Consider the following 14,863-nt stretch of genomic DNA (forward strand, 5'->3'; position numbering starts at 1 on the left):
ATTTAACTGAGCGTACAAATGAAACACGGGTCCATTTGGTTCCACCCGTAAGCGTCCATTTGGACCCCTAGTGGTCCCCGGACCCGACGTTGAGAACCAGTGCACTAGTATATGGTACTGGGTCACCAACATGTATACATGGAATTCAACCTGACAGAGTACAACATGGTAGCTCATGTTTACGTTGATATTGACCATTGCTTTTTTCTTTCCCCCTCATATGCTTCTCAATGTGTTTTGTTTTTTTCCAGAAGCGTCTATCAGCATTCAGGAGACCGTGCCTTGTTTTTGCTTCATGCTGTACAGCAGCCTATGGCAAACCCACTTTGTATGCACCTTTTATGTTTCAACCCTGCTGACCTCTCTCCTCTCTTTTCATGTTTGTCTGGTCCCTCTTCTGCAAAGGGACGAGGTGCTGCGTGTGTTTTAATGCTGTTTGGACACTTTATATACTTACAGTTCAACAGGATGTGTGACCACATAGCAGTGACTCGAACCAGAAGAAGATGGACAGAGTTTTTCCTCTCCTCTACCATGCTTATAGTCTAATGTCGTGGTCCCAACATGAATACATATTAAATGCCAAGTATGATCTAAAGGTGCCTTTACCGTATGCACTGTACAGAGCAAGGAAATTTTATTTCAAATCAATGAAAATGTATAAAAAAAGTTATGTAAAATTGACGGTCCTCCTTGTTGAAAGTGACTCTCCTTGCTCCATGTTAATTGTGCATTCTCCACAAATATCATAAAATAACTTGCATTGAGTTGGGGACCACTGGACTAAAGCCAAGCTCGCCTCCTCCCCTGCAGCCTGACCTGCTCCATCCCTTAAAGCGACATCCCAGTGCTTGCTTTGCTTATTTCATCATCATCACAATCTTCATCAGTCTAGAGATTATGATCACGATTGCCAAACGCCTATGTGCTGAACCACACAAAAATATGTTTTTATTTATACCATACCCTAAGTGAACAGTCAGTAACTGTCTCAAATTCAATACAGGAAACTGAAGACATACTTAAATGGTCCTCAGTAGCTTATTTAGTAACCTGTGCTCAGAATCAGTCCACTTGGTTCATACAGTATACTGTATTTATAGAGAACATAGTGATGATGGGTTGGATGGTATAGCCTGTTTGTTTGACTTAGTTTAAAATCATCAAGGCCATAATGAGTGATTGCCTGTTCTCTGGATTACTGCGAGGAAAGAGAACGGAATCGCCATTGTGTGCCACTGGCTAAGAGGCGCTGGTTGCTCTAACTAACCGTATCAGTCGCCTACTCTGCTGCTCTCAGTCTGGCAAAGTTTTGCATCTCCCCACATGTGGTTGAGAGAGACTTGACTTTGTTGGGTAACACTGATGATAGTGGCAAGATTCTCGAAAGCCCAACACCCTGATTCCGTTGATCTTGACTGAATGGTGACATTAGAAACCGTCTACACCCTTTGCCAGTAGCAGTGGGCATGGTGTGTGTTCTATTGCATAGGCCTTGTGTAAATAGGTGGTTGCAGACTTGTGTTGTTCTGTTTTGGATCTGTGTATTAGGTGAAGCCCATGCCTGGTGTGGCACACTGGCCTGGTTGTTGTGGTTCTTGCTACTTTCTGTGTCTCACTGTGCCGTCCCTCAGCAGGGTCTGCTCGGCGAGCTCATTCTCATTCAGCAGCAGATTCAGCAGCACGAGGAGGAGGTCCGGCGGGCCGCTGCGGCGGCGGCGGCCAATATTGCGCGACCCCCACCGCCAGAGCCCGCCCCCAGTCCGCCTCCACCTCCGCCTCCACCTCCGAACCCTCCGAGCCCAGCCACCGTCCCGAACCCCAGCCCCAGCCCCCCTCAGCACAAGCGAAAGGTGAAGGTCCCCAGCTCAACTTGGACTCCCCCCCCAACTCCTACCCAAACACCAACCCCCTGCAGATGACAGCAGAGAGTAGAAGACCTTCTGGACATGTAGTTAGACGAGTAATGCAGTAGCACCCAGAAGACCAGAACCCCCCTCCCCCTCGCCTCTTTGATGTAGAGAAACCCTTTACTGGACAAGATCAACCCAATGAACCAAATGAAAGAATGCAGTTTAGATTGAACTGAAACACAATAAGTGATTGTTTAATTCGTATATTTGATATGAGAAAGCTAAACCCCAACATTGCACCTCTTGTCTTGTGGCCAATGTATTATCAAGCAATTATCATGGCTTAATATTTTGACATAATTTGATCTGGAAAAATCTCAGCCCTAGTCGCGGAACACATTTACATAAAAGAAACACCAAGCTGCCATTTTGAGAATATGATAACATTGCCCATAATGCCCATCAGTTAAATATAGCTATGCTGTTGGAATGGAATACAGTCATTTGCTTGGTATCATAATTAAGCCAGCCTCCCTCCCCTCATACAAACAACTAAGCCCGATCTATACATCGTCGTACAACATAGTCGCACCCCGAAAATAGCATATCTACAAGATCACCATGCGTCTCAATGCATTGTGAACTTGTAGATGTTTTTGGTGCGCGACTTATATTCAGTCATCAACAGCACTGCTCTAACGTGCAGAAAAACACTGCATGGTTTGGAGTGGCACTCTGCTGCATGCCGTGTGAACTGCACTTATAACTACAGCTTTGACCCGTCCTTGTATGAGAATCTCAAAGGCTTTGACAAGCAGGAAGGAATAGGTCAAGTATTGCCACAGTTGTCATAATAGACTAAATAATTCTCCACAACAAAGGAAAGACAAAACATTACGAAACACTGTAAGGAATGAATACCGCTAGAACCTCAGCTACTGCACCCGCGCTGTCTCAGGATTTTACAGCATCATGGTAAAGATATTAGTCTCAGTGTTAGCACAGTGTTGTTTGTGTTTGTGTTTTTGTGTACAGGTATGTGTGTGTTTAATTCCCTGTATTCTGCTGCCAATCCCCTGCTTCACTATCGCTCTTTCCCTCTTTCTGTTCTGTCTCATCCCTCAAACCTGAAGAATGGATTGCAAACAGGGTATTCATGGAGGAAAATGAGGTGTTGCCAAATCAGGGAAAACAAAAATACTACACTGTAATGATTTTGTACAGTGATACGATTCTAGACCAATGCTCAACCAGTCTTTTCCAGGGTCAGATTTGTGATCCCTGTGTGTGATTCTTAGCCTGCTGATTTGAAGCTGAAACAGACCTGAATGAAACGCCTGAAAACTGCCTGAAATGTGATTTTAATATTCTTTCCTGTCTCTTTTGCATTAACTTTGTCTTCTCTCCTCTCTGGTTCTCTCACCACTGTAATGTAAAGTGCACGCGATAAACCATAGAAACTAGCGGGGCTCGGTGTGTGTCGAGCTGGGCGATGGGGAAGGTCTAATTCTCCTGTTTCCCTCCCGTCACCCAGTCTTCAGATAGAGAAAAGATCGACCAGCTTCAGGAAGATCTGGTCCGAACACAGGTACAATAAACTCCCTTCCAGATGTTCTTTTGTTATAGGGAGGGGATGAGCATGCATGCGTGTGATGTTGATTACTACTGTATGTGTCATGGTAGGATGAACAAAGGGCACTTAGTGAGTTTAGATTTCTTGTCTATAACTTTATAGTCACTGTGCATTCTAAACCCCGACTGCCTACAAACGTTTCCCTTGTGAGCTTGTATCTAATTTGAATTAATTATTGATTAACTTCGCTTATAATGACATGCCCAAAATAGGGATGCCAGGTTGAAATTGGTTACCCAGCAGAGCATTAAAAAAAAGACATTTGTACTAGATTAAGTAAAGAAGTAGAAGTAAATTATATATATATATATTTTTTTTAAAGTTTTCAGGTTTCCTGTATTCTAACTTTAGTGAGTGAGGCTTATTGCTATCGGTGTGATGAAGTATAAAAGTGGTTAAAGGCTTGTTAATGTCCTTGCCGGTGTGTTTTCTGTAGATGAAGTACCAGCGAATGCTGGAAAGATTGGAGAAGGAGAACAAAGAGCTGAGGAAAGTGGTTCTCCAGAAAGATGACAAGGGAATCCACCAGAGGAAAGCCAAGGTGAGACGCTCATGCAAACTCTTGAATTATACAGTATCAATGGCCTTGTTGAGGTTTTTACGCCATGGCTCTGCAGGAGGCTAGCCATCTAGAGGGTTCTTTTCATATTTTATACTTTTTGAAATATTTAACTTTAATTCTATAATGGAAGTTCATGGAGTTGAGATCAGGCTGAAACCTTGCCAAATTTGGAGTCATATGTCACAGATACGTCATCGATTCATACTAGAGGGTATCAGCCTACCCAATGATGTAGTAGTTGTACATGTTGGAGTCACAGGCTTATCTCACATTTACTCACACGCCACCACTTAAGTTGGCGAAGCGGTACAACAAACATGACTCAAAGTCAGCCAATCAGTGAAGCCGACTGGTGGGGTTAGCCAATCAGGGAAGCCAGTGCCCATATTACAAACACATAGGCCCAGTGGCACAAATGTGACGCAAAGCTCCACCAGTCTGTGAAGCTGATGGGTTGGGTTGGCCATTCAGGGAAGTCAGTCGGTACCCACACCCCTCCCAAACACGTGGAGATTCGGTGCGTCAGACCGGCGGACAGACGGATACAGACATTTGTGGTGTTTCGCTTCTTGGAAACCGTTTGTCTGATTGACTTGCCACTTGATACTGCACACCCCCTGGTCATATGTAACACACACGCCAACTTTGATGCCCAAGTTATCCCCGACCCCCGGACACTCAGGCAGACATACAGAGGTTCCTGCGACATTTTTTGTGCGACGGAATCTCGTTTGACGTTATTTATCATGCATTATCATTTTGTGCGTGGAATATCTGTCACATCTGTTTCAGAGGCTCTGCAGAATTAGTCGACGGCATTACCTGAGCGCCTATAATGTAAATGTATGAGCATAATTTTTCGTCTCCTGTGTGACCCCATTCAGAAGTCCCTCATTGACTTGTACTCTGAAGTCCTGGACATCCTGTCAGACTTCGACACAAACTACGACACTCAGGATCACCTACCTAGGGTAAGTCATTTATCTGAGAAATGTGTCTATCAAAGATCCTGTGTTTAACTACACTGCTTAACACTGAGAGTGTGACATCTTGTGTGTATGATTGTTCATCTATGATGTTGTCAGGTGGTGGTGGTTGGTGACCAGAGTGCAGGGAAGACCAGTGTTCTGGAGATGATCGCCCAGGCCAGGATCTTCCCTCGGGGCTCTGGAGAGATGATGACCCGCTCTCCTGTCAAAGTAATCTTGAGACTGACTTTTAAACCATTAAAAAGCAATAATTTTAGATTTTTAACACTAACTATTATTTTATACTTTGGCTATTAAAAAATAGCTGATATACAAGCTCATAGCGCGTCACTTTGTGCTGCGCTATGAACTTTGTGCAAATCTTTGAATATATATATATTTTTTTAAAGCAAACATTTTTAACTCAAATGGGTCCCTGGAACAAAATATTTTGAGATGCCAAATACATATCATTTTGGGGTCCTTGACATGAAAACATAAGTTTTTCAGAAAACTGTTGGGATTTAGAAGACATTTGTTGAATCGGCCTCAGGTCTTAACACATTGACCGCCAGAGGTTCATCTCATAATGTACTCACCAGTGCCAACGTTTTATTGTTGTTTTTTGTTTTTTTCACGTCGCCATAGACCTCGTTAAAATCCTTAAGATTGAGCTGTGCACTGTTTGTATACATCGCGGAGATCTCCCTGCGTCTGCCAGTGAAAACCATGTGTCAAACGGAGCCGCCATGTTGTAGTTAGAACGGTTTATGTTAAACAGTGATCAGCGAGGAGAAAAACTACAATCGAAGAAAATGGCGTTTTAGTGTGCGCTTTAGAATGGAGGCCGACGGGATCGGCAAAACGTGATCCCGAATAATTCCGTTTCCGGTGGTGTTACAATGAAATGTGCCGTATAGGAAATTGATTTTTTTTTTTTTTTAAAGGAAAAAGCACCACAGCCCGTAGGCTACGGGATCGGCGCTTTACGGTTGGATTTATCGGCCCGTAGGCTACGGGCCTGGCGGTGGTAGTGTTAATGGGTTAATACGCGTGCACCAATATTTTGATGCTCATACCATGAGTGAGTGACCCTTGATCCACCTTATTGATTTACACTTATATTATGCTTCCCTTTTACCCAGCCATCGTCAGATTCATTCATCATACTGAACCATTTTCAAAGCTGGTCAAGAAATTAAAGTCTGGGAAACTGATTTTAAGATGGGGGTGGGGGGGAACACAAGAATCATGTTGATTTCATTCAATTCCATTTTGACCCCCCCCCCCCTTTGTTCTTTCCCCACAGGTAACGCTAAGTGAAGGCCCCCACCACGTGGCCATGTTCAAGGACAGCGGCCGTGAGTTCGACTTGAGCAAGGAGGAGGATGTGAGTCACAGAATTATCACTTCTTCTATTCATCAACCCATCCTTCCATATCGTTGCTGTCGGGTGGAAACATTGTATGTCCAAAGCCGTTCCCTTTTTATGATCAGGTTTAAAAACATTTTAAAGTAGTGAAAATAGCAGATCTACGAGCTCACAAGCTACAAGTTGTGTGCTTGTAGATCTGCTATTGTCACTACTTTTGTAACTTGGAGATACGAGGTTTCTGCCCGGCAGCAACGATATCCATCCATCCCCCTATCCATCCCTCCGTCCATCCTCACCATGTCTTAACCTGTCTGCTCCCATCTCTCCCTGCTGCAGCTGTCCGCCCTGAGGCACGAGATAGAGCTGAGGATGAAGAAGAGTGTGAAGGAAGGTCAGACGGTCAGCCCTGAGGTGAGATGACAACCTTATAACAGCTGAGCTCACCGATTTGTCATCAGCTGTTTATAGCCATAGTTTTTTGTCTTCCGAGGTAGATTAATTTTGGCCAAGTTTTCAGAATATCTTCTATTTTTATAACTTTAAAAAAAAAAAGAATCCTGTTGCTATATATACATAGCAACATCTAAAATGACACAGATGCTTTCCCGGTCAATGTATAGGCTTTCCTGGTCTTAATGGGTTAATAAAATTAGAACCTTTTTTTTTGTCTATATACCGTACTACTAAAACATGGCTGTGCTGAAGGTGGAAGAACACAAAATATTCCTGGTGGACATTCCTGGTGGACCTCATTACTGTGGTGTGTTGTAGGGTTATCTTCTTTCTTTCTTTTTCCTTTATTTATTCAGGGAAACCCATTGAGAGCAAGCTCTCTTTTTCAAGGACGCCCTGATAATAAACATTTGAATCACATTACAATGTCACAACTAATTTAACAATAAAGCAAAAAAGAAAAGCAGAAGCATAAAACAACATTTAAAATAATTGCAAAAGGCGGTGAATCAGACAATACAGTGAGGACAATCAGACAATACAGTGACTGACGAGGCTTTTATTTGTTATGTTTTCCAGACAATATCCTTGAGTGTCAAAGGTCCGGGAATACAGAGGATGGTACTGGTCGACCTTCCAGGATGCATCAGTGTGAGTGGAGATGCACACATACTGTATGGTATTATTAACCTCTTAAATGCGCGACGAATAGCGAAAATAGCCGGTGTACAAGCTCACAAACTGTTGCATCATGACCTTGTCGATATTTTCACTATTATTACGTTTTTGAAAATGTTTGAAAAATATCACCTATAATAACACGCCCAAAATAGGGCATTGTAGGGTTAGGTCTAAGGGCATTCATTGACTGCATTAATTCCCTAGTAACTACTCTTTCCTTTTTCCTTGACTCTCATCATCAATACCTGTTAAACTAGGGGTGGCACAAAAAATCGATACTGCGATATATTATCGTACTTCCTCTTGCGACACGTTATCCATACGCTGGCGCCAAGTATCAATATTTTATTATAACACACAGGTGCTCTGTATTACCAATTCCCCCGGAGATTAATTACAAACCTTCCGTCTCCTTTCCATGGATCTGACACCTTGCATCTCCATATGCTTGCTCACCAAAACGTTGCTCTGCGCTCCAAAAATAGTAGTTAATGTTAGGGAAATTATTTGGATTGTGATATTAAAGATACGGTAATAATGTTAAACAGAACATGATACTGCATATTGTTGCACAGACAGACTTTTAATAGGGAGCCGTTGTTTGATTAGAAGAGACATTATTATTAAATAAATCATTTTAATGCATTTAGGTAAAACCCATAATATAACCAAACAAGAGGTTACATTTTTCTTTGGCACTTGGAGATCGTCCCCGCTGGCATTGATTTCACTGAGCTACGTGCTGTGACGTAACTCAAAGATGATGGACTGAGGCTCATGAAGTCCAGTAATGATCTTTTTTAAAACTCTATCAATAACAGGTCACCTCGTCTCAAATAAATCTGTCTCTGTAATTAACAGGTCGAACTTTCAGTCTCAAGTACATGCAATGATCTCCACTCTCCTCATTACCTTAATTCCTCCAACAATCATGCATGGCACATTTTTTACCGTATATTCTACTGCCGTCTCCCATCAGATCGTTTATCGCTTTGCCAAGCATATTTCATAAGCAAATAAAATAAAATAAAAAATATTAATTATACCTGATCTGTAAATTCTTGCAACATATAGATTTTCTCAAATATCATGTATTGTGATATTATCATTATCGAGGGCCAAGTATTGTCACGGTGTCGTGAGTTGCTTCATTTAACTTGTATTGTCCCACCCCTATGTTTAACCTAATCCTAATTTAAGCCCTAAACCCTAACACTTGCCTACCCGTATAGTGCCGAATGTTCCCTAATCCTAATTTTAGCACCAAACCAAAAGTCTAAAGTCAATCCTTTTTAAAAGAACGAGTTAACTCGTTTTTAGAATCCATCACTTGATTGCCTAGATCAGCGCTACTCAACCCGCGGCCCGCGGGCCGCATGCGGCCCGATCGCAGCGTCTTGGCGGCCCCCTCATGGTCAAAAAAAAAAAAAAAAAAAAAAAGTTTTTTTTTTTTTTTTTTAAGCACAGGATAAAAATATACATTTCCGTTCAAATATATGGGTTGCTAAAACATTTTTCAAAAAAACAGACAGACATACATACAGGTGCGTCAATTGTTACAGGTATAATCAGGGGTGCACATAACTGGTGCGCAGGTGCGCATGCGCACCCAAAATAAATAATGAGCACCACATCAGACGACGCGAGGCGCTTTTGCGTACCAACAGCTGGGACCGGAATTTCCAAGCTTTTATTTTTTAGCAAAACTAAAAAATAAAAGCCTGGAGATTTACTTCCTGAAGCCACACTCACACAATCACGCTAAAGCACGTGTCGGCCCCATGTACAGCCATAGGCGCAGGGGGACGCATGCTGTGATTGTGTGAGCCTCGCATCCTGACACACAGACAGGCTGCGACTCGCAGCCCGCTGCACGCAGCGGCTGTTAGAGGCACTCGTCACCGATGATGAACGTACCGTAATGGTGCAAAATATGCCGTGAACGTCCCAAATTTGGCGGATAAAAGCAGCGCAGCACAGGGCACCAACCTTGGGGGGTTCACCAAACAGCGTGAGTGAAAAAAAAACGGCGGAATTTGGAAGCAGAGCGTCCTCCCCCCCCCCCCCCGTTGACAAAACTGTCCCGGTGGGCACCGTGCTGAAACCCCCCCCCCCCCCCCCCCCCCCCCCGTTGACAAAACAGAACGGGACCATTTTCTTGTGTGTTACAAAATCGAAAAATCCAAAATAGGACCGTCATTTTTATGGCGGCCCCTTGGACTTTTGGCATTTTGCTGAGTGGCCCCTGAGCCATCTTAAGTTGAGTAGCCCTGGCCTAGATCGAGTTAACTCGTTTTTAGGATCTAGACTCCCATCCACTTCCTTGTTAGCTTAAAACTTAAAAATTTTGTATCTCAGCTCCTGTAAAATGTAAAAACCCTGGCATGAAAATGCAAAAAATCTGAAATAATTCAGGCAATCAATGTGTTAATGTGACAGTATGTACAGACACACACAACACACACAGTCTAATTAGCAATGTGTTGAATGACTAAATGTGCGTTGTGCAGACGGTGACTGCGGGCATGGCAGCAGACACCAAGGAAACCATCTTCAGCATCAGCAAGGCCTACATGGCGAACCCCAACGCCATCATCCTCTGCATACAGGGTGAGCCATTATTAACCACGTTGACAGGGCCTCTATACTTGGTCCACTCCTTTTTCCCTTGACACCAAATCTCTTTGCCAAAAACAGCTGATCTACAAGCTCACAACGCACATTGTTGTGACACTGTGTTGTGACGCTGTGAGCTTTTAGATCTGCTATTTTTGCCAAATGTTGACTTATTATGACCTTCTCGGAAAAGGCATGCTAGGGTTCATGTGGTTAAACCATCTGTAAATACAACATTCTCACAGCCAAGTGCTTTATGGTCCATGATGACCATAACTCAGTTTCTCTGGTTCTCAAACCCTTCCTCCCTGCACTTGCTCCGTGCAGATGGCAGTGTGGATGCGGAGCGCAGTATTGTGACAGACCTGGTCAGCCAGATGGACCCTCAGGGAAAGAGGACCATCTTTGTCCTGACCAAAGTGGACCTGGCTGAGAAGAACATGGCCAGCCCCAACAGAGTAAGAACACAGTGTTTTTAGTTTTAGTAGTAACAAGTTTAGTGCCCGTTTAGAGCGCAAGCCCATTCGGAGCGGGCCAGACTGCTTGGCCTCCGGAAGTGCTGCTTGCAGCTTTGTAAAGAATCATTCATCTGATCGGCGTTATGATTTGACACTGCACTCCCTTGGGACTTCAGCAATACACCTGCCAATTCTGAGGTCAATCAGATGAAGGGTTCGCCGACAGACAGATAGACAGACATACCACATACAGAGATTCCTTCAATTTATGGTTGGATAAATAGGATGGACAGTAACGAGGAAGACTGTCCTGTATTGTAATGAAAAGGTTGCACAGTTAGCATTTTGCCAAGGGTATTTTCATTGTGTCCTTGAGCAACACGCAGAACCCCCCTGCATCTCTGTCATGCATTATAAGTCACTCACAAGCATGTCAGTTTAAAGGCCATAGTGTAAAAATAAAATGTCAAATAAACTGATACTTGGGGGAGATGCATTGATTTTCAAGCACTAGCTAAGATGTAATTAATATACTCTTTTAGTGCCCGTTTCCACTTGGAAAAACATGTTTATTATTTTAGTTTTTGTGTGTATAAGGATAAGCGATTCCTGTTTGTAGCTCGTGGTTGCTCAGGCTGCAATATGTCTTTCCACCATAAGAGGGACCTCAGCTCTTTCTTGATTCTGCCCAAACCACACTGAGCTAAACTAGAGAGCTTGATTTCCATTGGTTTCAGCCTACTAATGAAAACAAGAATGGAAAAAATTATCATAAGTTGCACAAATTAAACATGAACGATCCCAAGAGCTTTTTTGGATCTTTTTGAGAGCAATTAAACCAATGACTTCAGATGAAATGAGCAGAGGAAGAGTGTTCCAAGTACGACAACAATACATTTAAAATTGAGATCATTCTCTTCTCTTCCAGATCCAGCAGATAGTCGAAGGCAAGCTGTTCCCCATGAAGGCCCTGGGTTACTTTGCAGTGGTTACGGGGAAAGGTAAGAAAATTAAAACACTGCTGACCTGAATTAGTTCAATTGCATATCTTTCACTTCCTGTTTCTGAAGCCTGATTCATGCCTAGTTGTACGCCAGTGCTGCACACCGAAAATAGCCGATCTACAAGCTCACAACGCATTGTGAGCTTGTAGATGCATCACTCAGGTGTGACATACCAGTGTTGTGGTCTTCTCTTGTCCAGGTAGCAGTGGGGAAAGCATAGACTCCATTAAAGACTATGAGGAGGAATTCTTTCAGAACTCAAGGCTATTGAGGTACATTTGAGGTCCATTTCATTTCAAGCTAGCAGGCCTGTCCTTTTCATGTTTGGATTGTTAATTAATTAAAGTACTAATTTATTGCAATTTTCATTTGTAAACACCTTTTTTATTTTCACGATAATAATAATAATAATAATAATAATAATAATAATAGTAGTAGTAATAATAAATACTTAATGAAGTACAAATGTTTTTTATTATTAGATGAATTTAGTAATATTAGTATAATTTAGTATTATTACTTATTTACTATGTATTACTCTATTCCTAGGGAAGGCATGTTGAAGCCCCATCAGGTGACCACTAAGAATCTGAGTCTGGCTGTGTCTGACTGCTTCTGGAAGATGGTCAGAGAGTCTGTGGAACAGCAGGCTGATGCCTTCAAAGGTACGACCCCTCACCCCGCACCTCCAGGATGTGCATTCAGTCTGTGACGTCTTTACTCAGATGGGCCTGGAAAGGAATATAATATAATATAATATAAGACCTGGTTTCAGTGATTCAGGAGGTACAGTAGAGTGGCTGTCTGGGCATGTGTTGGAAGTAGGGTTGCCATGGTTTTTGTTTTATAAAACCCATTTATTACATTTTTGTGACTAAATACTTAGATGGCGGGCAAGTATTTCACGTCACAGTAACACAAGTTGTTGGAGAAAGAATCCTCTTAAGTTTAATCGCCAACAGCTTACATGAGTGCTTTATTTCCTTTATTTAATTTAACAACCTGTAGTGTTGAGTAGGACACCTACCGGTTGGCAATATAGCTAGCAGACAGCACCATGAAGATAATAAGAATGGAGTCAATTAAAGTAAGCTATGCACATGCACATTTCTCAATTGGTGGGAAAATCTCCACACCACGGCAGCCCTAGACTAAAGCTAACCCTTTAGCTGCTGCCGGTGAGCAGGTTGGTGCCTTGCATGGCTGCTTCCGGCGTCGGTGTGAATGAGTGTTGTCGTGTACTGTATTTAATCATACCATGGTGTCACGCAGCAAAAATACGTGATCAAATAGTTGTCGGGAGTTTTTGATTTGTTTTGAAAAATATGAACCTATATTGGCCCTCATTTCGAGGGGATGCCCGGTTGAAAGTGGTTAATGAGTTGTCAGTTTGTAAAAATCACACCCAGTGTGAAGAGAGTGGTGCCTTTCATGAGTTCATTTCATTAGTTACTTTTTACAGACTTTGATGACTTCAAAGTATTTTTACTCATTTTAAGTACTTTAAAATGTTTTTACAGATTTGTACGTGTTTTTACTCATTATAACATCTTTTAAGTATTTTTACTCATTTTAAGTATTTTTACTCATTTTAAGTATTTTTACTCAGTTTAGGAACTTTAAAGTATCTGTACTAATATTTAAGTATTTTTACTCATTTTTAGTATTTTTACTCATTTTAAGTATTTTTACTCATTTTAAGTATTTTTACTCAAAAGTGTGTGTGTGTGTGTGTGTGTGTGTGTATAATTAGTGTAACTGGTTGCATCTTTGTGTTGCAATCAGCCGCAGCTGTTGAGTCTGTGCTCAAACATACAGAGAGGCTCATACGGACGGACACCCGGACACCCGGACAAAGTCAGTCCTTGGAGTGGCTAGCACCACTCAAAAATCTGCCTGCTGCAGCTGTTTTCTCCCCATCTATGTGTAGATGGAATAGAATCTCTAATCCTGGAAGTTGTAGTGCCGTGCTCCAAGCATGAACTACAAAGAGAGTGGAACCTCTAATGCTGGCAGTGTTGGTGGTACAGTATATCCGATCCTACCCACTGAACCGTGTCTGTTTCTCCCAGACCTAAAGTCAGTCCACCCTGCCACACTTCTCCCCTCTCGTTTCCACCCTGCCTCCCAAACGACAATTAGCCTTGACAGCCACCAGCCTCTGGCAAACGCTAGAGGAGATTTATGGCCAGAGTGACTTACTGGTCCCTGTGGTCAATTGTGCAGCGCATCGATCCACTGCCTGTCAAAAAATACAAAAAATAAAACTGCACCGCCATCTGCCCCCAGTCTCATTTTGGCGCCAATGTGGCCCTGTAACCCAGCAATTAGCCTAAACTCCAATGTGGATGGGGAGAGTAGACCCACTAGCTGTGTGTGTGTGGCATTTCATTTGTGTGCGAGTGTGTCGCACACACTTGAGTCTATGGTGAGTGTGTGTGTGCATGAATCATGTAATTTGGATAATGTGCATGTGTGCGTATCTGTGTGTTCTGTACTACATGTGTGACTGCAAAATGCTGGCTATTGATTAAGATTGTATGATCGGCGCCATCCCCTCCTTCTCTGGGACCAGTTAAGAGCATGTATGTCTGCGTGTGTCTGTGTGTGTGTGTGTGTGTGTGTGTGTGTATGTATGATGTCCTCGCCCACTTTTATTAAAAGATGGGCATCATTAGCAGTTTGAAAGCTTCCTTTATATCAAACCAGCTTAAGACAAAGCAGGCTCTGTCTCTATGCACTCAGTGCCTGATCATTATGGTGTATTAGTTTGGTGAAGCGTAGCATCAAAGGTAAAAAGCAATAGAAACTCTCAGATGATGCGTTTCATCAGGATATAATGATAAGGCTGGAATCACCACCTGGCCACAACCAGATGTGGGAAAGTGTTCCTGTCTGGTGATTAACCACTTAAACCCTGTACAGTATACTTGGTTGACCGGAGTCCCCCAGGGATCTATACCCCTCCGCTCCTTTTTTGCACTGAATCTCGTCACTGAAAATAGCTGATCTACGAGCTCACAACACGTACACGTTGCAATGCGACATGGTGTGAGCTTGTAGAACTTAGATTTTTGCAGAGTGTTCCACCTATTATGACATGCCTAGGGTTTAAACTTCTAATTTGTTTTAAAATATTATTAATGTTTTGTTATTATGAGTAATAATTACCTAATAACAACACTGTCATCATTCAATAAACGTGCTACAAACATGTCTGTCTGTAGATTTGATGGAGCCACTCGAGTTTCTATATTCAC

General features: G+C 42.5%; 1 protein-coding gene across 7 annotated transcripts in view; it reads left to right on the forward strand.

Annotated features, from left to right (window-relative positions):
• The window catches only part of opa1 (OPA1 mitochondrial dynamin like GTPase), a 58,199-nt gene that overhangs the window by 8,090 nt on the left and 35,246 nt on the right, over positions 1-14,863 (forward strand). For 3 of the 7 annotated variants that reach the window (XM_080431980.1, XM_080431983.1, XM_080431982.1), the window contains 13 exons: positions 1,635-1,853; positions 3,388-3,441; positions 3,923-4,027; positions 4,933-5,019; positions 5,134-5,247; positions 6,326-6,406; positions 6,728-6,802; positions 7,424-7,495; positions 10,036-10,135; positions 10,469-10,599; positions 11,528-11,600; positions 11,803-11,875; positions 12,153-12,268. In XM_080431980.1, coding sequence (XP_080288106.1) covers positions 1,635-1,853; positions 3,388-3,441; positions 3,923-4,027; positions 4,933-5,019; positions 5,134-5,247; positions 6,326-6,406; positions 6,728-6,802; positions 7,424-7,495; positions 10,036-10,135; positions 10,469-10,599; positions 11,528-11,600; positions 11,803-11,875; positions 12,153-12,268 — 1,300 coding nt within the window. The remainder of the gene's footprint in view (positions 1-1,634; positions 1,854-3,387; positions 3,442-3,922; positions 4,028-4,932; positions 5,020-5,133; positions 5,248-6,325; positions 6,407-6,727; positions 6,803-7,423; positions 7,496-10,035; positions 10,136-10,468; positions 10,600-11,527; positions 11,601-11,802; positions 11,876-12,152; positions 12,269-14,863) is intronic. The other 4 variants (XM_080431981.1, XM_080431984.1, XM_080431985.1 and 1 more) reach the window with 2 other exon arrangements.

Source organism: Gymnoscopelus braueri (genome assembly GCF_963280865.1).
Source record: "Gymnoscopelus braueri genome assembly, chromosome: 6".
In the NCBI taxonomy this organism is placed as follows: domain Eukaryota; kingdom Metazoa; phylum Chordata; class Actinopteri; order Myctophiformes; family Myctophidae; genus Gymnoscopelus; species Gymnoscopelus braueri.